This window comes from Medicago truncatula, chromosome 7 (genome assembly GCF_003473485.1).
Source record: "Medicago truncatula cultivar Jemalong A17 chromosome 7, MtrunA17r5.0-ANR, whole genome shotgun sequence".
Taxonomy (NCBI): Eukaryota; Viridiplantae; Streptophyta; class Magnoliopsida; order Fabales; family Fabaceae; genus Medicago; species Medicago truncatula.
The window spans coordinates 55,412,475-55,435,677 of record NC_053048.1 but is presented as its reverse complement, the minus strand read 5'-3'; the positions used below and the strand labels follow the sequence as shown (position 1 = coordinate 55,435,677).

The 23,203-nt window shown below is 33.1% G+C and overlaps 2 protein-coding genes and 1 pseudogene across 3 annotated transcripts; all 3 read right to left on the bottom strand.

Moving 5' to 3' along the window:
• Positions 1-3,961: 3,961 nt before the first annotated feature.
• LOC11432848 (protein trichome birefringence-like 26) lies at positions 3,962-4,809 on the bottom strand (annotated as a pseudogene).
• A 1,165-nt stretch (positions 4,810-5,974) lies between these two features.
• Positions 5,975-10,217, bottom strand: LOC11434214 (protein ENHANCED DISEASE RESISTANCE 4). 2 transcript variants are annotated; one of them, XM_003626506.4, is made up of 5 exons: positions 9,488-10,206; positions 7,037-9,257; positions 6,861-6,921; positions 6,546-6,769; positions 5,975-6,389 (listed from the first exon to the last, which is right to left on the bottom strand). In XM_003626506.4, the coding sequence occupies exons 1-5, from the start codon at positions 9,600-9,602 to the stop codon at positions 6,335-6,337; spliced, it is 2,676 nt and encodes an 891-aa protein (XP_003626554.1). In that variant the 5' UTR covers positions 9,603-10,206; the 3' UTR covers positions 5,975-6,334. The 2 variants fall into 2 exon arrangements, 1 of the variants encoding a protein (XP_003626554.1); XR_005643039.1 differs by lacking the exons at positions 5,975-6,389; positions 6,546-6,769 and having other exon boundaries at positions 6,904-6,921; positions 7,037-7,128; positions 7,209-9,257; positions 9,488-10,217.
• Positions 10,218-22,768: 12,551 nt separating this feature from the next.
• LOC11431771 (uncharacterized) lies at positions 22,769-23,122 on the bottom strand. Its single transcript, XM_003626504.3, has one exon. The coding sequence runs from the start codon at positions 23,120-23,122 to the stop codon at positions 22,769-22,771; it is 354 nt and encodes a 117-aa protein (XP_003626552.1).
• Between the last annotated feature and the right edge of the window lie 81 nt (positions 23,123-23,203).

Sequence of the window (23,203 nt, the reverse complement as noted above, 5' to 3'; positions counted from 1 at the left end):
ACGTGAATAGTAAATAATCATGTTAACTGTTAAGAACTCTCGCAGTATGATGTCGGATTGTTTCCCTCCCGTTTTAATTATGTATAACTAACTTTGAAGTGCATTTGTATTGTTGTTGTAAAAAAAGAGAGAGAACAAACGAAGTAACGTACAAACGTTATGATGATGAAAGAATGATGCAACGGAGTACGGACTAAAGATAATACATTCCCACCCCACGTGTACATCATGAGACGTCACCACGCTAGATATATGCCCACCAAAATTAATTTGTAAAAGAGGATTGATATTTGTACAACTAATATTAGACAATCTTGGTGACAACCACTTTTCTTCTTTTGAGATTGGACAAAAACAATGGAGAGAAGAAGAGAGAGAATAAAAACATATGTGAGTATAAGAGAGAGAGTTGTTTCAAAAGTTGTCAAAAAGTGGTTGTACAAATATCATTTCTCTTTGTAAAAAGAATCCTGATATGTATATTGACAATTTTTTTTGTAACAACAACCTAAAAATATTAGTTCTCAAAAAACTCTTGAGTTATTTTAGACAATTATTTATATGATAATTTACGGAACAACAATAGATTTACAAAAAAAAAATAGATATTAATATAATATGAGTATGAAAAAAAAATCACAAATTTATTACACAAATATTCTTTTTCTTTTTCTTTTATTTCTATAAAATTAAAATACCCTTATGTTATGTGCACAGGGTTGCAAAATACATTTTTAAATATCATTTTTCTTTGTAAAATATTCCCTCCGACCACTATTATAAAAAAAAAAAAAAAAACACTTTTTAAATTTGACGAATAACTGATGTATTTTATCGATAATGTAAATCAGATATATTATTTATTCAATAAATTTAAAAAGGGTTTTTTTTTTTACTAAAGTGTTTGCGGTCTAATACACAGATATATTTGTCTCTTAAAACATAAATATTATAATTAGGTTCTGTCCAAAAAAAATTAGGTTTTTAAATATGATTTTTGAAGGGTAACTTTTTTTTATTATGTTAATACTTTTTCTATTATATTGTATATCCTTTCTCAATTTTTAATTATAAAAATAATCAATGCTCTCTACCGCATATGTTAGATAAAATAAAATCATATTCCTTGTGGTGGTTGAAAGCTAGTAATGTTGTCTTTAATTTCGGTACTCATAATTGGTGGTCGAACCCGCTATTATGTATGGGTATCCACTAATTGTTTTGTAATTTTGACTAGAATGTGTTCTTTCATTTTTGCTTGTTAAAAAAAAAATTATAAATAACAAGTCTTAGTCTTCTATTATTTAAATATCATTTTTTATCCTATTTTTTATATTTATTTACTAAGTACTCCCTCCGGTCCTTTTTATTAGAAACAAAAGTGAATTTTTTTTTTGTCCTTTTTATAAGAAATATTGACCAAGTTTTAAGTATGTTTGAAACTAAATTTCATTTGTGCCCTTATTTATTATGAAAGAATATTAAAAGTAAGTAAGTTGGTGGAATAAAGAGTAATTAATTTAGGGGTATTCTTGAAGAAGAAGAAAAAAGTAGAGGTGTATTAAATGAAGATAAATATTTTCAATGTATTTCCTTGGTCCTGATGTTTTATGGCTTTTGTTTCTTGTATAAAGGATCGGAGGGAGTATGTTTTAATTTGTAATGTAATAAATTACGAAAGACGATACCTGTACATTTTGATGTTAAATGTTATAATTTTGAAAGACATTTCATTGTATTTTTTAACGTACGCATACCTTAATTTTTCTAAAAATCATTTATCTCGTAGAGCCGGTACCTTATATGTATTGATGATGCAACATATGAATCATTAACTTTGCTCTCTTCACATAAAAACTAAATTTGAAAAATGAAAGAAGACAGAAGTACTTTTCCCATAAAAAAGTTAGGAATACTTTTATTTATTGAGTTTTTTTAAGGAATTTATTGAGTTAAAATTAAAGATTGAGGAATCACACTGGAACTTAAAAGAAAATAAAATAAAAGAGAAGAAGTAAACAGGAAAAATATCTTTGACTGTTATGTTAGGGCATGTAGGGAGAAAATAGAAGAATATATATCTTTCTTTTTTAAATGACCTTGTATCTAGTAGTCTACGTCAGCTTAACCGATGAACTAAAAGTTTGAAAGAAAAAATAAAGAGATAAAATTCAAAAATTCATATAATTCCATAATATTATGTTGAGTATATCCTCTAGTTTCATACATGGGTGACATGAGCATGGGCGGGAGAGGTAGCGGTTTAGGACACAATTTTTACATGACATTCAAATTATTATTTTTATTTTGTAGTTGATGTTACATACTACATATTTTTCTTTTTAACTTGTTTAGATTAGTTCTGTTAAAAATATATATTTTTAGATAATTTTGATTATAAATAAATCTTTCACAACAAAAAATATAAGAAGAAAGACATTTAAATAATTAAAAGACACAACTTTATTAATTCTCTTAGGACACAAAAAATATTAAGACCAACCCTGATTTCAAATACAAAAGATTGCATAAGCATTTGATATGTTAGAACCCTGGTTGAACTCACACATCTCTACTTTTTTGCACTAAATGTGTGTTAGTTTCTTCGCCAAACTCTTCAAAAGGAAAAAATTAAACCCATATTTTTTTATTAATATAAAAGAGACCCACGCTTGAAAACTTGAAAACATACTACTCCCTCCATTATTAATTATAAGCAAATTTTACTTTTTAAGTTCATTCAATTAATGATGTATGTGGTATATATTATGAATCACATACATCACTAATTAAATGAATCTAAAAAGTAAAATTTGCTTATAATTAAAAACGGAGTACTATTTTTTTGTCAAATAAAAAAGATATAGGAGTATAAAGTTTAAGAATTTAAATTGTATATATTGATATAGTGAAAAAAAAATTATACACGCATTCAATTAAATCATACCATAATGTCACCTTTTAAGGTTAGTTCTTAAAATAACTTTAAACGTGTCTATATGGTGCAATTTAATTGGATACACGTATAAACAAGTTGTACACCATCGGTCCATGACAATTTTTTGAACAATCGGTCCATGACAATTGATTCAAAGTTCAAAATAATGAGGCTTAAAGACTTGGCCTTGGGACAGTTCTACTTTCTCCTTTTAGACTCCTTCTTTTTCCACTCGATTGATTTCTTGTTCTCTATACAATTCAGATTATATAATTCGAATGACATAAACACTCTATAAAAGTCTTCAAAACACCTTAAAAGATTTCGGATTTTAAAATCCAAATATGACACACGAGAAACTCATAGAATGAAAAATGTAATTGCCCTCTTTTAAAGGGTTGCTTACCATATTCATATTGCATGCAGTGACCATTAATATGTATCTAACTTATATTTTTTCACAATTTTTTGGGACAAAGGATCAAGAGTTTAAAATGTATGAAGATCACGTCTAACAGTTTATATAGTTATATATTACTTAACTGAAAGAAAGAAAAAAAAAAAAAAGTAGTTTGTATCCAAGTCAGGTAGTTTGTTACCCCTCCCTCTCAATCATTAAAAAAAGCTGTATGCTGCCTACATTTTTCATTATCTGTCATAATTTCACACTACACATATTACCTTTACCTAGTTTACCAAACGCGTTATTCCACTCCTAATTTCATTGTTTTCCTATGCCAATGTACTCAAATTGCACACACAATTGCAAAGATTATATGATTCTTTTCAATTCGGTATATGTTGAGATTTGCGGTGAGTTTGTCAGAATCATAACAAGTCATAGTGATTTTGCAAGCGCTACACTTTATAGCTTTTACAAAATCAAGGTGACTATTGAGATATCGACAAATCAGTGTAATATAAAATACGCACCAAGTTTAATCTTGTTTTCATGTGGTAATTAGATGTTCAATCCGATTCAAGTAGCAAGAAGACTCGATGGTGCTATATTTGCATAAATAATTACTGCATTTGCATTAATACATCATTCCAAGAATCGATTGGTCCTGGCAAATACCAATGTAAACAATCATTTTGTACTTTACCATTTTCCAATGGATGAAACTGGCGATACGGTCCAAGATGACCATCAGGTCTCAACAATGAGAGCCAAGTCGTGTCTAAAAGTTTCAAGTGTTCACCTCGCGAAATTGCAGCGGCCTTATTAAACATTTCAATTTCAATACCTCTCTCATGATAGAATCTATATCATTGATATCAATTAGATCCTCTTTAAAAGGCACTGTCCTATTGCAATATCCTCCACTAAACCACTCTCCATTGAAGAAAACAATAGCTTTATGGTTACTGCTTGTCACAAAATCAAACACAAGCTGAAGCGCTTTGCGGTACACGTAATCAAATCCAAGCTCTGTTAAATTCTTTCCAGGACAGTAATGGCAGCCGGTTACGGGTTTTCATGGTATGCTGCTGTCTTGAGAAACCATTTGCCACCAGCCATCACAAAGTCAAAATTCATATACCTGTGAGAGAATACAAAGTAAAAGATTGCACATGGTTGCGGGAGATGGAATCACCAAAAAAGGCCCATGATTTATTCCTCATAATGTAAAGGAATTTCTTTGGATTGAACTTTGGTAATTCACAGTCCTTAACTTAGGGTTCCACCTCCAATAAAGGTACCCCAAATCAGGACGTCCATTGGACCAGATAAGGACTTGTACCCAATCTCCCACAAATAGATCACATTTCAGTTCACCTTAATATTTGAAAAGGAGTAGTAATTGTGTGCATCACAAATGAATTGGTGAAGAGGAAACAAAAAGCTAGACCGACCGACCAAGAGACATCATGACACTCCAAACTTAAGGAAGAAGACATGCTTGTGTTTCTGCATTATCATCATCTCCTGTCTCTCGGAGAGAGGGGACATTTTGATATTAGTAGGATTAAAGGGGGTGTACTAGTACGTGTTTTCTGCATTATTCCACTTGCTCTGCTCTGTTCTGTGAGCTATAATGACATTAACTTGTAGATTTGGCTCTGTTTGATGTTTGCATTGGATAGATGTCAAAGTGACATAATCCATTGAGAGAGAGCAGAGCCATAAGTGATAAACAAGTTATAGTTTGGGATGGAGAGAGTAGTAACTTATAATTTTCATCCTTAATTAAATCAATAATAAAAGTATGCTTGGATCTTATAAAATAAAAATTTAGAATAAATATAATACTACCTCCGGTCCTTTTTATTAGAAACAAAAGTGAATTTTTTTTTTATCCTTTTTATAAGAAATATTGACCAAGTTTCAAGTATGTTTGAAGCTAAATTTCATTTGTGTCCTTATTTATTATGAGTGAGAATATTAAAAGTAAGTAAGTTGATGAAATAAAAAATAATTAATTTAGGGGTATTCATGGAATATTTTTTAAATGTAGAGATGTATTAAATAAGATAACTATTTTCAATGTATTTCCTTGATCTTGATGTTTTATGTCTTTTGTTTCTTGTATAAAGGACCGGAGGGAGTAATTAGTTAATTGTCATAATCCTTTCTCCTGAAAAACTGAGGATTAATACAAAAAAAAAAAAGTTATATAATGATTACTAGCATTTTGAATCATCTTATTTCTCTTGTTTTAAAATTTAAATGCATCTAACTAAAGTCTATTGGAAAATGTATAATGAACATAACTCTTTTTGTAGGATCCAATCTGCATGGCCAGTGAGGTGAGGATCAAACCTATGACCTCTACAGATACATGTTGGATAACACACAACACTACTCTTAGTTGATCAAATATTTATATAAATCAAGAATCATTTACAAAATTACAAAGCAAGTTGATGGTGCAAGATCTCACTGGCACAAGATCACTTCTACCTTGAAACTAGGTGATGGAATCACGCACTTAATTCTTGTTTACCCTCCTCCTTAATAGTAAGTATGACACAGAAGTGAAAAATTTACGCTTTTTTTTTGTGTATGTCTAATCTAAATGCGTGCAAACCATATAGAATAATCAACGGTAATCTTGTTCCATATATCATGTTAAGATCTATTTCCCAAATTCACTTGCAAATACACAACTATTACAAGCTGATCAAGGAATAAATTGCTAATTTTTACAAATCAAATTCTACACTGGATTCATGACTTGCGATACCACTTAAATTTTCCTAAAACTACCTGATATCAAGCACAAAACTTCTAATGCGGTTTTTTTAAACACAAAAATTAAAAATTTACACATTACATATGTCATCTAAATTCAAGCTTAAGCTATGATCAGATAATGTTTCCAAATCTTCAGAAAGATGGAACAACATTCACCTTCTCAAACCTGTGAAAGAATATTTATCCCTATGTTTTGATTATTGAGCTGCTCGAGGTGGTTTCATACCGAATCCATGCTTCACTTTCTCCACTCTGTAAAATTATCACGAAAGCCAGACTTAGAAATTATACCAACTGAATGTTCTTAAAGATTCAAAAAAATTAATCTCTCAACTGTTTTCAAGTAATTCATAGAAACAAAAGTGCATTAAAACAACAGGAATGAAATCAACAAAACTCGGTACTAACGTTGGTGCAAGTTTGCCAAGGCAGTCCAGCTCTTCTCCTGTGTCTTCATCAAGGACTCTCCCAGAAATTTCAATTATGTAAGATCTATCTCTATCAGGGGGAAGTCCTCTTCCAGAAAGCAAATCTAAATCTTTTTGGTGAAGTTCCCTACCATTTACAAATACACCAGTATTCCCACCAGAACATTTCTCTGGCAAGCAATGATTGAACTCCTCTATAAATGGCTGCAGGATAAATCGCCTCATTTTGTTAATATCATTAAACTGCGTCTATAAGTATACAACCAATAGACTGAGCTAGAATAGTAAAACTTACAGGAATTATTCCAAGACAAGGCCCGCCAATGACACCCCAGAATCCTGCCCGAAAATCATACCTGAACAAAGGAAAATATGTTAGCAGACTGTATAAGCAATCAACATGAAACTATATTTTCTTGGAAAATTGTGATATAAGGCGTCAGGAAACAACATTCTGTAAAGCATACTAACCAATAATTTCCAGGCTGGATTGGTCCGGCAAGTTTTTCAGTCTTCTTAACCACACGATCTGACAATGGCTTCCCGTTCACAGTAACATTAATCTTGCCACAATCATCATTTTGATTAGATCGAGAGAAATCTCGGAAGCTTTTTTTTATTATGTTTGCAAAGAATGACTCACCCCCTTTATTAGATCTAGGATGATCATGTTCTCGGCTAGCATCTCTGGAATCCTGGGAGACTCCAGTGTTAGAATAATCATGGACATCCATCTCTGTTGCAACCGCTGTTTCTTTCAAAGAATTTTGACGCGATGCAATCTTTTCCAATTTTGCCTTCTCCTGCTCTGATCGACTACTTCGGTTGCCTTTTCCAAACCGATTTACAGCGCGATTACTATTAGAGTGATCAACATACTCTTGTAGAGGTGATGAACCCGAAGGAGGAGATAGAGAATCTGTCGTTGGCCGATGAATGGACTTCAAGGCCTCCCTTGGAGCAATCATCGCTTCTGAACTATTTTCATCTTCGGAGGTACTAGGAGATGAAGAATGAAAACTCTGCATCTCCTGCGACTTGTTAGAGTTCAAAGCAACCGCTGAAAGTGGTTCTTTATCTACCGAGAGAAAATCATATCCAGAATAATCATCAGATGAGAAGTTGGCACCGTTCCTGTTTGCAAGACCACGGGTATGTGATACCCGGCTACTCAGAACCTCATTAGAGCTATCATCAACCCTTGAGGGAGCTCCCTTCATTTCTGAATGAGATATAACCAGCTTCTTATTGATGAGTGAAACACTGATTTCTGAAGAACAGGCTCCACATCGCACTTTCTGCTGATGATTTCTCGCAAGAACAAGTGCCTTTTTAGGCAGTTGCAGTAACTCGAAGCAATTATTGCATGTGATGAAAGGTGACCCACCAGCTACAGGATGGCAACGCCTGCTACTACTAGCTACCATTACCTTCCGATGACGGTTTCGAGTAAAACCACCCATCTCAGAGTTGAAGTCACTAGGCCATCTTGTATGTAATTGATTTTCACGAAGACGTGCAGGAGGAATGGAAGCTTTAGAATTATGAACATGTGAACCATATCCCCCTGGGATCTCATGATGATATAACATAGAAGGATCATTTGGGAATGAAGGAGGCGGCATCGGCACTGAGCCTCTTCTTTTGTTGTCATAGCAATGGAAACAAGAGCAAGAAGGCTGGTGAAGCATTGCATTATTATTATGCGCATACAGTTCATATGAATCTGGATTAGGATCAACATAACGTCCAGGAAAGTACGGATGCAATGGTTGCTGTGAGAACTGATGTGGACCTCTCCTCAACAATTGGGATGCAAAAGGATCCCCATATTGGTTTGGATTTTGCATTGAAGGATGAAAATTGGGCATAGCCGTTTCATGACCGCCGATATAAGGATACGGATCATGATGAAAATTGACATGAGGTGGACCTGCCATATGTTTATCTGGTCCATAAAATTGCCTCGAAGTCCTGTTTAATCCTGACGGTCCATTGGGAAACCAGGGATCCGAGCCACCGAACGGATGAGGATCAGGAGGAATCATCCTTTCATCAGGAAGAAACTTTTCTTTCGGGTTGTTGACCACTTCAGAAGACTTACTGAGCTGGTGTTTTAACTCATCCAGCTTCCTTAGAAGCTCGGCTCGATCTTGCTCAAGGTGCTGAACCCTATTTGCACCATCTCTTTCTTTATCGTTCCTCCATAATTCCTTATAGCTATTTGAAAAACCAGAATAACCATTTGAAGGTCCTTCATCGGGATAATTAGAACTAGGAAATCTCACACTTTCCATATCAACTCGTTGCTTTCTCCGAAAACCCTCCATATAAGTTTTCTCTCCATTTTGCAAATTAGAAACTCTACCAGAGAATTTAGACCCATTTTCTTGATCAATTTGAGCCTTAGGTTCCTCCTGTTGTCTTTCCATTGCTTTATCCACTTCATCATCGTTGTTTCTGTTGACATCAATGTCGTTTTCAAAAAACCCTTTCTCATCAGATTGATTTGGAATTATCTCGTTTGTTTTATCTGAACCCCTTTCATTATCACACCTAGAGGGACCACTTTTGGATTCAACATTTGAAGTATCACTAAAATCAACTAACCCTTTCTCTAATTTTCCAGAACCTTCTCCAACAACTTTACCCTCATCTGATAAACTACCACTCACATAACCTTTGTGTTTTGCTGCAAAATTTAAAAGAAAAAGACAACTACATAATCAGAAACTAAAAACACCCTTTTCACCAAGTTCTTGTTTTTCAGCACAATTAAAGCACTTTCTAATTTCTACAATTGAAAAATTAATAAGCAAATAGAAAAACTTGAATGAAAGAGATTAAAATACATAATGGGTTATGAAAATAGATACTAACAATGAATGAATGGTATAAAAGGAAATTCAATAATTTTCAAACCTCGAAGAACAGCACCACAGCCACCACATTGATAAACAGAGTAATCAGCGAGCTCAGGAAGTAGATTTTCACATTTGGGGCAACGAACCAAACGCAACTTAGAAGAATCAGTCATTATTTAGAAACCTTGAAGAAGCAGAAGCATATGAGGAAGAAGAGAAAAAAACAGTGCGGTTTCAGTGATTGTCTTGTTTTGTGGTCAAAAGTGAATGTTTGGTTTCTTGGAGGAGACAACAACAACAACGTTAGAAAGAGAAGTGTCGAAGGTGATGTTAAGCAACGCTTTACTTCTTTAGATTTTCAACAAAGTGAAAAAAACAAACAAAAACGGTGAAAGAAAGAGAGAGAAAACTGAAAAGAGAAAGAGAAGTTCCTCCTTTTGCTTTTACTTTTGCTGCAGATGCTGATGCTGATGCTTTTGCTTATGCTTCACCTTCTTTCTTATCATTAATTATTTTTATTCTCAGAATCCAAATAACAGAAAGCAAAAATAGTGTGTGGAGTGGGTTGAGTTGGGTTATTAAGAATCAGTTAGGGAACGGGAACAGATTTTCCTCTCTCAATCTTAGAGTTTGGTGAGGAGATTAATTAATTCAATTCAACTCTCAATTTAATTCTAATGCACAAGAGTATGTGATGTGTACTGTTGGGTTTTTGAGAGAGAAAGAGAGAAAATTAAAATGGAAATATTGATTTAGTGTAGGTTTGGTTTCACTTTTTCGAGGGGTTGGAATTCATCATCAAAGTATAAAATTGATTCTGATATGTTTGGTTTAGATTTGATTCTACTTATATAGGTAGGATTTGTTGTTTTTGATTTTCACATGCAAATGTATAGTTTCACTCACTTAGTGTGTTTGAATCGAAGTTTGCATCATGTTTTTCACTTCCAACGCACTTTTGATGTGATTTTTGTGAAGTTACAATTGCAAGCTCCTACATAGTTTTGCGTTTCCGCCCATTTGGACGCTGTACAACTAAACACACACACTTAGTTGATAAGAAGTTAATTCACTTGATACTGCATAATAATTAATTGAAGCACTTTATTGTCGAACTTTACCGTGGATTATTTGTAAATACATTTGTAAGAGAATTTTTTCTTTTTTGGTGTTCGGGACTCGAACCCCGGTTCTTACATACTCCCTCCGGTCTCAAATGTAGGGAAAAAAACAAAAAAAATTGTGGTCTCAAATGTAAGAAAAAGTATAGTAAAAGCAACCTAATAAATGCTACTATTCCAATGTTACCCTATCTCCATGAGTTCAAAAGTCACTTTCATTAATTATTACTAAAACATGACAAGGGCAAAATTGAAAAGTTGTACATTTTTTATCATGACTTCAATGTAACCAATTCATTTTTTTAATTGGTGTGCTTTTTTTTTTCCCTACATTTGAAACCGGAGGGAGTATATTATATCTTGTTCTTATCAACTGAGATAAGTAGACAAGAATATCTATAACAGATCTAGAATCATTGATATAGTATGTCTTAACTCTTAAGTATGATGATGAGTTTGGGATCAACTTAGCTAAACTTTTTTTCCCATAGTAAACATAAAAAAATTACGAAAACAGAAAAAGAGGACCGTTTTCCGAGGTAGTTGTAGTAGCGTACTTGGTCCTATGCGAACGAGGAAAAGAACCAAATAATTGTATCCAAAAGCACTCATTCACTAAACGACGTCGTTGGAAGGATTCGTTTTTATCTGTTAGCTAGCTAGGTCACTAATGGACATGTGCATTGGGAATGGGCATAAGTTTATGTTTTAGGAAATTTGAAAGTGAAACTAAAACCACAAAAAAGCTAAGATAAGCCAAGTTGAATGAAATTGAAGGTATAGTTATTTCTGTGACCTGTTCTGTTCTCCTCTAAGTAGTCGTCACTTCTCAATTCTCAATAAGCAACTTTTTTCAATGGAATTGGAATGACATTGCCTTGTCATTGATTGATTGATTAGTACTTTCTACTTTTTTAATCTTAAGTGAATCATGAATCCATCCACATACATACAACCCAGCAGGCAGCAGCATAATAATAATAATATTTGTATTGGTACGCCTTGTTTTCTTGCTTTTTCTGTTTGATACGGTCAAAAACCGATTTCATCGTTTTAATTTTAAGTTTACTAGTTATGCAATTAAATGTTGTAAATTGATATTTTGCAAATGTGGATTTACGTATATATGGATGGATCAATGTCCATGCATCTTCCATCTATCGTCCAAAGTTAATTCATTTTCTTTATCATCATATTGTCGTCCACAACAATTCTTTGACTTTTGTTATTGCTACCCTTTTCTTACAGTATTTTTAGATTAATCGCTATCCAGGCCAGCTAACTAATTCATATTATAAATAATTTCACTTTCTTATATTATTATTAGTGCACATTTCGATTTCGGATGGATTATTATTATTTACTGTCAATCGAAAATCACATACAATCAAGAGAATAAACGCAAGTGAATGGAGAAAGGGACAAATAATTGGTATGGTGAAATTTTTTTATGTTCTAGTTATAAAAGAAAAGGTGACCTTAGAAACAGAGTTGAATTATTCTACGCATCATGCATTTAGCTTACGTACTGGTTCATTTCATAACTTTATTTGATTGTTACGCCTACAAAATATTGTTTGATTGAATTCTTATATTATATAGATAAGGATTTAATTTATTCAGTATAAGAAACTTATTTATACACACTTCTATTATCAAATGTTTTATTTGTACCCAAAAAAATATGTTTGACTTTAAATATAAAATCTACACGTATAAAAAATATGTTTTACTAAGTTCACGGGACAAACACATATTTTTTTAAGAAATGATATTTGTACAACCATTTTATTACAATTTTTATACAACTTTTTCTCTCGTACATATATTATCTCCTTATTCTTTTTCTTTCTTTTTCTCTCTATTATTATTGACCAATAAGAAGAGAAAATAATAAAATTGTCCCAAAAATTATACCAAAAAAGTTGTTGAAATAATACTACTCTATTTGTTTTAAGGAAGGGACAGACACATGTTAGCTTTGTAAAAAGGAAAACAACACATGTTAGCAGGATCTAAATTAAAATAATACAATATTCCAAAAAAATAACATGGTGCAATTTCCATTTCAGAGGTTAGATACTTCTTTAATAAGTGAATCGTTTATAATGTTTAGCTCAAATGAACTAAAATATTAATTTAGAAATGCCCTAAGCTCATAGGTTCGTTACTTCTTAAAAAACATAAACTTGTGCTCCAAGAATATAAGTTAGTATTTTCTTTATTAAAATATATTGTTGAGATAATTAATTGTTGTAGTATAACAGATTAGGTGTCATAATTCTATAACTCCAAATCCACAATCATCAATTTTGTTGGAACAAAATGTGTTTTACAATAAACCTTAATAAGTTTTGATGATAATAAGGTATTAAAAATTGTCAATTGGTTATTGCTAATATTTGTTCAAGTGTACAGGACCATAGGCAAAGTTAATCAATTTCAATAGGTCTTGGAAGAACAATGGAGAGCAAAGGAATCTAAAGCATCTGAAGAAAATTGTGTCTGAAGCTAGGAGTGCTTCTGAAGTAACAAGTGCCTCTGAAGTAATGACGTCATCAGAAGCAAAAGTTCATCAGAAGCAGAAGTCCGTCAGAAGCAAGATTTCATCAGAAGCTATATCATCACCAGAAGCTACAATTGCTCAGTAAATTTAAACTGAAGTTTCAAAGGAGCTGTTTTTCGTTTCAACCTCGTCTAAGAGAACGAAGAATTAAAAGGGATGTATCAACGGTCATTTGAAAAGCACTGGGTGCTTGTCCTTCTTTATCAGAGTTGACAAAGTACAAGTGTACAACCGCTACCTCCACTACTCTGTTTTTTGTCTACGCTACAAGACAAGACAACAGTGGATCCTTCATAGGACTACACCCAAATCAGGCAAAAGATTACTAGTGGATGATCAAAGGAACTCAACGACTCTTTAGACATGCTAAAAATCTCAACGTCTCTCTACTCACCACTATATAAAGGAGTGAAGACTTGAAGATTGGCAAGAGACATCAACACAAGTTAAAAGCGCCAAAACTCTGCCAAAAATTTGATTCTACAAAGCACTTTGAATTTCTGCACTGATTTGATACATCTTAGAAATTCTTAAGTCTAGAGTCTTTATTGCATTGTATTGTGAACACCATTGATTGTATATCAAGTGTTCAAAGTCAAACATTTTCTGTGTAATTCTGTTTGATTAGAAGCCTCTTGCCTGCGTGCTTGAGCATTAGAAGACTCTTGCTTTAGTGCTTGAGCATTGGAAGTCCCTCGCCTGCGTGCTTGAGCATTTTGAGAAGTCTCATACTTAGAGAGTATTGAGCATTTGTAATCTGTGTGATTATTAGTGAAAATCTCCTTGGAAGTGCAAGGGGGACTGGACTACTTCCGGTTTGTGAAAGGAACTAGGATAATTGCTTGTGTCTCTCTTTCTTTTCTCTGCTCTGTTTTATTCCGCTGCATATCTGATTCTGAACATTACATCAGAAGCACTCTCAACTAGCTTCTGAAGTAATACCAGAAGAAGATTTCTTAAAGAGAAAAAGAAAACACAATTCAACCCCCCCCCCCCCCCCCCCCCCCCTTCTTGTGTTTTTCTCACCTTCAAACTTAACAATCACTTATAAACTAGGTGGCATTCAGGGTGGGAAGGGGAAAAAGTTTTTCACTATGGAAAATATTTTTTAAATCATTAGATCAAAGAGGAACACCAATCATATTATAGTCTGTCCACATCATATCTTTTTTCACTTTATCTTCAACCTCACTCACCCACCCATCCTTCTCTCTTCTCTATGCCCACCACCACCGGCAACATCACCCACAACCACTTTGACCATCGATAATATCAGAAGAAGCAGCACGAATTGGAAGAAGTTGCAATGCAAATGCGAATGCAGCAGATGACTCATTTTTTAGTGTGTTGCGATTGAATTTGCTCCTTGCTCATCGGTCATGTTTGCAACTGAATTGTAAAGGAACTTGTTCTTTGTGAATTTATGAGCAAGGAGATTCTCTGATATAAGAGCTTGCTTTCCTGATCCAAGATCTTGCCTTTTTGACAAGGGAAAAGTAGTAATTTGAGATGCGATGGTGCGCAAATATGCTGTCGTCGTCGATGGTAAAAGTGGTGGTGAGTTTATGGGCGACTATCCACTTCAATCCATCATTGACGAGTGGATCTCTGGTATTATAATCTGAAACGATTGGTCGGATTTTGGTGATGTTTGCGGCACCAACGAAAGGAGGGAGTATTGTTTGAACAGAGGAGTAAACTGGAGCATGAATCGAAGTTTTGTTGAGAAGTTGATTGGAGATTGTGTCGCCGGCGAAGATTGGGTATTTGGGGAAGATGATCGGAGATTAACAACCTTTCTCAATTCTATTTTTTTTTATTTTTTAAATTGACTAATAAAAAAATCTAGTATGCCGAGAATATTGTAAAATTAACAACTATTTCCCATTCCCACCTTAAATGCCACCTATAAACTATGATAATAACGCAACTATGTTTAAAAAAACTGAAAAGTGTATTTTGCACATCTTTATGGTGACATTTAACATGAGAAACGCTAAAAAAATTCCACCATAAAAAATTTATTGTAACCTTCAGATCAAATCAATAACACACCCTTTTACAAGGGTGTGTTCTTTCAAAAAATAACACACCCTTCTAATACTCTCTCCGCACTAAAAATTTTACACACTTCCACATCACTGGTTTGAGTGTTCTCTCTCCACCGTTCTTGATTTTATTTCCTATATTTTTCCCCATCACATAATATCAGTAGATGTGCAATTCACCCATCGCCACCTATTACTTTAAACTCATTATCTTCAACCTCCATGAAACTACAACACATTTCCATCTTCATCCTGTTGTGCTTAAAAAATCTTGAAAAAAAAATTAAAATTAAAGAACAATTCAAAAACAATCTCCATGTGTTGCAATTGAAAAACCCAATCCTATATTTATGTTTGTTTTTGTAGCATGATAGTTTTTTTTTCTTCATACCTGCCAAAAAATGATAGTTTTTCCATTTATATGGGTTTCATAAATTCCTTCTGATTGTAACTCACTAGTACTCTATTATTTTGATTAATAGGACGTTTTTGGTGATAAAATAAAATTGATTAGGCATACTAGTTCTATTATTACGAAAATTAAGGTAATGCTACAATATTTGTGGTTGTCCAGATCTCAATTTCTAAATCAGAGTTTTAGTTGAATGGGAGAGAAAGAATGAAAGGGTGAATATGAAGTTGTTTCAGTTGTTGGATAAACAATTTTACCCAAATTCATGAGTTCTGATTTTTGTGTTCTTCTATGAATTGAAAATGAAGACCAAGATGGAGAGATGAAGGAACACGGCGGTGGTGGTGAGTGTAGGAGGGAGGACACTTCAGTGACTTTGTGTTGGGTAACTTTAATGTATTTTAGATGAAAAAGGAGTGATGATTGAATGATTAAAATAAATTATTTTGATGACAGAGATAGAAACGAAGACACCCAAAGGCACCTAAGTGCTATCCAATATTTTTTTTTTTTTGAAGGAGTATGCTACCCAATGATGGCGGGTGATATATGTAACACCCCAAATTTCTATTTAATTAATTTTGTGAGGTTAAATAGGTGGAGTCGTGTTTATTATGATTATAATGTGGATTAGTGATGTATTATTAGGGATAATAGGATGAAGAGAAGAATTAAGTAAATATAATACAAGTCGGAGGTGTAGAATATAAGTTTTAAATAAGTGGGGGAGGGGAGGAGTAAAAGTATAGTGAATAAAGGAGAAGAAAGTTATAACATGTGATTGACCCAAGTATAAATAGAAACATTAGAAGTTAGAAGAGTCACTTTTGTTGAACGTGAAAAAAGAAAGAAAAAAGAAGCATATGAGAAGAAACCCTAGTTGCGACGGGATCAAGCCAAGCTGGAAATTTCAGAAGAAATCGAGGTAAGGGGAGAATCTCTTCATCTCTAGGGTTTAATATTTTGTTGTAGGGTTGTAAAGGGGTTAGAGTATGAGTGTTGTTATGATGGTGATGAGGACGTTGTTGAGGTTAATTAATTCTTAAGTTATGATTGCTGTCATGAGGAAGAGTTCCACTGAAAAATTATGATGAATGAATGTAGAATTGTTGTTGAAAGAGTAATATAAAGGGAACCTAGTTTAGAGATTAGAGTTCAGAACTTGACCCTGGAATAGTGTAAAATTGGATACTTTGAGAGGGAATTAACACTTAAATAGTAGGGTAAACCTAGATTGATGATTAAGGACAATTTGGGTGTGTAGGGATTGAGTTAAGTGATTCAAAAGTGATTAATTGGGGAAAAACGCCTTTCTGAGTGTTTTGATTCGACAAAAATCGGGCCCCAATTTTGTAAATTCGGCCCCCGATTTTGTCAGCACAACTTAACAAACAAAAACTGTTGTTTTTAACCATTTTCCGTTCCGAACTGGATTTCGGTCGAAACATGAAAATTTTAGGTATGTGTGTTAGCTTTCCAATGGCTTTGGTTTCACCTCAACCATACCTCTGCAACTTGAGTTATGGTTAAATTACCGTACCTGGGTCATGCTGCATTTTTCGTGAAACTTCAGCATAATATGTTCAATGAGCCTTAAAACGTCATAGAAAATAATAAAGAGTTTAAGAAGGTTGTTAAAGAGAACGGTAAAAGTAAGGGCCCTAAACTATATAACATAATGAAGGAGTGGGTTTAAGCGTAATTAGAAGTGATTAACTCAGAATAATAACAAGCTTAAATAGGAACCGAGGATAGTAACCTATGAGAATCTAATGGTGTCAAGATAGCTTGAAAATAGAAAGTGAAATATAAATACGGGAGACGCTATGAGGAATATTAATCGAGAGGTTAATACTTAAATTAGAATGGATAACGGGGTATACTACTAGGGTGAAAGACGTAGTAATGGAGAGAACGAATGACGAGAGTAGATTCTAAAATGCAGTAACGAGTAACGAAGGAATATGATGTGTACATATGCTCGTATAAGATGTTGATTAATGGTGAGAAGTTATTGTCGTGTGATGAGGATCTATGTTCAGATAATAATTGTTGAATGGTGAGGATGAATGATATCATAATTAATGATGTTTTGTGAATGACGAGTAATGACGATGACATGTCTTGTTTAGGGTGACGAGTAAATGATGAAGTGGGTTATGTTATGAGTAGGAGTTAAATCATTGGGTAATTTAGGGGATGATAATATCATTGAGAAAGGATATCAAGTTGATTAAGGGTAATAAGACGAGAAATTACTAGAGCAAATAGCGTGGGTATGTGGTGAGACTAAAAACACACGATTTAGTAAAAAGGGTATAAGACGATGATAATATGGGATGTTAGACAATGTATAAGGTGTAAAAAATGAATAAAGAATATGATCGTAAACGATGAGAAGATCGTTAAGACGAAATGTAAGGGAAGGTTAGGAGTTGTATATTAAGGACTGAAAACATAACATGAATGATGATAACGATGAATAAGAAGAGGATCGATTAGCAGGGAGCAAGATGCATAGGATAGAGGATAAGACGTAGTAGTTGTAATGAGTGACAAATATAATAACGACCGATATCAAGAGAATGAAACCTCGAATTATAATGAAGTATTAGGTTAGATGATAACTTTAAAATTAAAATGAAGTTAAGATTAGGGGAAGGACGGTGTATAGATGACGACGAACGAGAACAAGTAATAAGATATAAAGTCGTTTTATTGAGGAGAATAAGTAGGAAAGAGTTAATAACAATTGTGAGGAAAAACCTATATATATATATATATATATATATATAGGTTTAATGATAGCGGAGAATTTGCATTTAATGATAGCGAAATAAGAAAACAACTTGAGACCAAGAATGAGGAATAGGGTATGATATTAGGAATAAAGTTCATAGAGCCTAGAATAGATGAGAGAATAATGTATGTTCGTAAAATGAATACTAAAATAAAATATAGGGAAGTTGACGTAGAATTGAATTACGCGTAAGGGTTGGATTAGTGAAGAGATACAATGGTGATATAAACGGTTGATAGAGATGAATAATGAGGAATCTATAATGTGACGAAGAGTGATGACGAAGATATTATATATATGTAATTAAATAAATACGATGAGAAATGATAATGTTTATATGTTATTGATGATGAGGATGACGATAACTATTTCAGTATGATGATGAGAGTAATGATGTTTATCTATGACGATGATGAGGGTGGTGTGTGTGTGTGTGTGTGTGTGTGTGTATTGACTATGAGAATGATGACGTATAATTATGATGATGACTTAAATGATGGTGTCTAATATACATTGATGATGAGAATGACGATGTTTACTTATGATGATGATGTGTTTGTCTTGATGTCGTGCATAATAGGAAGAGTCTGAATTTATGATTCTGATTTGTTGACGATGTTATGATCTTTTAATACCTGAAGAGTCTGTCTCATGCATGCATATAGAGTCGTGTCTAGGAATCATGATGACGAAATGACGATGAAAGTCCAGTAACATATCTCTGGCAAATTATGACGATGAAAGTCAAGTAACATACTTCTGGCAAATTATGACGATAGGTGTGGTACCACAGTCATATAGGTCATTAGAAGAGTCCATATGCATTGATGTTATATTGGGTGTTTTAGTGTGAATATGATGTGTTGCTCTGACATGTAAAATGAAGAGATTATACATAGTAACTGTTGAGAATGATGAGATAGTGGAGACTATATTCTTTTGATATTTATTTAATGTGCATGCTTTTCCCTGTTATTTTGTTATGGCAGGATTTCTCACCCCTTATTTTGTTGTGTTGTTTTCTGTACGGTGACTATACCCTGAGTACAGATACTCAGGTTGACAAGGAGTAGATGTGGGACGTTTTAGAGGATGGAGATGATGGGATGCCCTCCGTTTGGTTTTGTTATTTAGTAGTTGAATAAGTTGTAGTCGCTACGAGCTCTGATATTGTAACACTAGGGTGGGGTTGGTGATTTAATTTTTAATTGTAGTTTGAGTTGAATCTTGAAAACTTTGTTACTTTCCTTTTATGATGCTAAATAACGTGAATAATCTTATTAATACAATCAGTGAATTGTTTTCCTCTGTTTGACAATCTTTACTATAAAAAAAGAAGTGATAATGCTTTTATATTATTAATGATGAATTTGTAACATCCTCTCTATTAAATATATTTTTATTATTTAATAATTATCGTCGGGAATTAGAGTGTTACAATATACTATGATCATCATAAAATTTATGCTCCTCTTTAGTTTAATGGTAAAAATAATTTTTCCTATGATGTGCAAAAAATTCTTTAAACTTCGAGAATAAAATTGGAAGAAAAAAAATGATTGGAGGAACTTTTGGTCTATAATTTTGAGCTCAGATAAGTGAATCTCCTCCCTATTTTTCCCCCTTATCTTGAACATTTGGCTAGCGAATAGTTAATTTATTTTGTAACAAAAAAAAAATAGTTAATTTATTTTGCACACAAGGGATTGGTCATAAGCTTCTTAATTACTTTTGACACCTTCAATTCTTCATACTCGTATCATATTTATCTAAGTCAAGATTGACCAAATTAAAGTCTTACGACAACTTCCTAACCATCTAGAATGGAGTATAGCAGTACTACAACTAAATTTGATCAACAGGTGCTAACAATTTTGGCATTGATTAATATCTTGGAAAAGCTAGCGTGTACTTTTGGGACATATTATATCGTACGATACTCAAATTAAACTTATTATGTTAAAACTCATGTTTTGTAAGGCGCAAGTTACGTTCGAATTATATAATCTGAATCAGTTCATCACATGTTTATTTGTAGTCCACATTGCATCGATAATTTATGTGTTTTACGACGCACAAAAATTTCTATAAATTAGTCTGCTCAATTTATTTGTTGTAAAACATAATAAAAAACTTTGAAAAATCATTTGAAGGATATGAACACCATGAGGCTATTATGAGCTAGATCTTGTTGCCATGACAATAGAAATATGTCAGTTGGTAGGGCAGCTGGATCAAGTAGAAAATCACATCTTCGAACACCTTCCCTTTCATCACCACTTCTATTATTATGTTGTTTTACGTCATTAAATTATGTTTTGTATTTTTTTTCTATGTTATTCACCATGAAAACCCTCCAAAAATCAAACTTAAACACACTCTGAAAGGATTCATATTACATAATCCGAAAATGTTATGAGAGTTTCAGATTATAAAATTCGAACCATCCCAGACTGTGTGGACGATGGTGTTGCACCAAAGGTTTGGACGATTTGTGACGTGTTTAATGTATTTTTATTCGGTGGAATGCTAGCAACACTCACTTTTGAACACTCTCTAGTACTCACTCTTTTATTGAATGGAATTCATGCATGTCCCACCACTTTCTATGGGTTCTATTTCCAAAGTGTATACTCACAATAATTTAAACCAACAAGAGAGTGAGTATTAGAGAGAGTGTTCAAAAGAGAGTGTTGCTAGCACTACTCTTTTTAGTCGGTTTATGCATTGCAAATGTTTCCTTTGATTGTAGTTACAATCTAAGATAGGTTTAAGGTTACAAATAGTCTTGCATGCTTCAACATACTCCATTCATTCTTCATTTCTCATCCTTTCGTACTTTTTCCTTCTCTTTTTTAGTTAGGAGTGTTTATGATATCATGGTTACTGCCGATCGCTCATATAATCTCTGAAATTGTTTTGCAGTTTATGCGGGGATTGTACGACGGACAGCCAAGACCTTTGATATCAATTATGACACACTTTCTATTTAATTTGCTATGTTTCAGATTACACAATCCAAAAATAACTACAACCTATTTCAAATTATAGATTTTAAACAGAAAGTATTACGCAGGAAGCTTATAGGATGTAAAAAATAACTGTCTTTTTTAATACTTACGATGCATCCAAATTGTACAACTCTTACTTTTATTAGGCTATACAAATGTATGGAAAATTTGAAGATGGGTTGTTATTTACTTTTTACCATCCCGTGTTTTTCCTAATAAACCTCAACTTTCTGAATTTCTGGTTGAAAATATCCACGCCGGGAGTTAATTTCGAAAACTCATCCTCACCATTTTATTTTTATTTCTGAGAAATTTTCACCCTTTTACTTGATATATTTACTCTTAAAATGACAAAAGTATGTATATTTTTCGAGGTTTATTTTTTGTGATAGATTTGAAGGTTTTATCTGATGAGGCATATACATTTTTTTACCAAAGAAGGACAAAAAAACTGAGAAGTAAAAATTCGAAAGGAAAAAAATACAAAAAATGTTCATCTTATCACATTCTAGGTGCGAAGGCATTTTGTTTGTCAAAAAGAAGTACGAAGGCATTTAATTCAGTATTCTGTCAAATAAAGTATGAAGCCATTCAATAATTCATTTATATGCATTTGTATGTGGAGATTCTTTCTTTATATTCTGGTCAAAGAATTGTTTGTAAATGGTCTTGTAATTACAAATGAAGGGAGTAATGAACACATTTAATCTCATATATTAACGGCATGAAAGCATTTAATAGCGTATATTAAAATTTGGTGATTTTTCGTCAATACACCCTGAAAATGCAGCTTTTTACTGGAACAAGCTTTCGATAGTGTATTTTATTTGAAAATTTGATAAGTGTATTTTGACCGATGTAAAGTGAGCGACTGGGAATAACCTCAAAATTTATGAGATAGTCTTGTTATGAACGAGTATCTATTGTGCTCATTTTTTAATATTTGAAATGTGTAAGTTGTTTTTTTCGTTGGTGAATTTTTTATTTGGTGTTTGTAAAAACTAAAAACTATAGTAAGAGGCATATATTTGGTTAATTCTATCCCAAAACAAAATTATGCAAACTAGTCTGTCAAACTTGTTTTTTAATTGCACAATTTGCAACACATCAAATGAAATATGAAAGATTCAAATAATTTGAACTATTCATTTACCGTCGGTCGTGTTTTTTTCAAGTTGTTTGATTGCAAAACACATTACATTTGAAGTTTTTATGCTGAACGGATCAGAACTACAGGAGGGAAAAAATGTTAAACACAACAAAAATAGACTCAAAGACAGAGATCAATTATTAATGTGTGTATAGTTTATTGATTTCTTTTATTGGATAGTAACAATTTCAAAGACAGAGATCAAAATCACATAAGTGACTAAAACATGTTTCATCCGCAAACCAATCTAAAAAAGCGACCTTTCATTTTTCTGTGCTTCTTCTTGATCCCTTGGCTAGTCAACTTCTTCAGCCACATGTTCGTCGTGAAAGTTTCACTAGAACTTGTTACCACAGAAGAACATTTCGAAACATGTCGGATTGAAGTTTCTTTCTCTGTATCCATGAACTGGGTTATGATTGGCCGTTTTAGCCCATCATAACTCGGCCACAACATCATTTGCCTCTCGATTGTATAAACAATCGAGACCAACTCATGCGAGTCATACAACGGGCTTCCACAATCCCATATGGGATGAACCAATGCATCCTTCCCTCTCCCAACGTCTTCAGGAGATGTTCCCATCGGAGCTAGATTTTCTTCAATTGGTGAGAAGGCACTATGCCTCACAGAGTAACATGCATCCCTATTGGTCTATTTAAGTGC

Bases quoted from the DNA above. Each gene is read 5' to 3' on its own strand.
- LOC11434214 (XM_003626506.4), bottom strand. From the start codon at position 9,602: ATGACTGATTCTTCTAAGTTGCGTTTGGTTCGTTGCCCCAAATGTGAA. The intron at 9,258-9,487 runs GTTTGAAAATTA...TAAATTTTGCAG, and splicing joins CTGTGGTGCTGTTCTTCGAG to CAAAACACAAAGGTTATGTG. The intron at 6,922-7,036 runs GTTAGTATGCTT...TCCTTTGTTCAG, and splicing joins ATCCAGCCTGGAAATTATTG to GTATGATTTTCGGGCAGGAT.
- LOC11431771 (XM_003626504.3), bottom strand. From the start codon at position 23,122: ATGGGAACATCTCCTGAAGACGTTGGGAGAGGGAAGGATGCATTGGTT.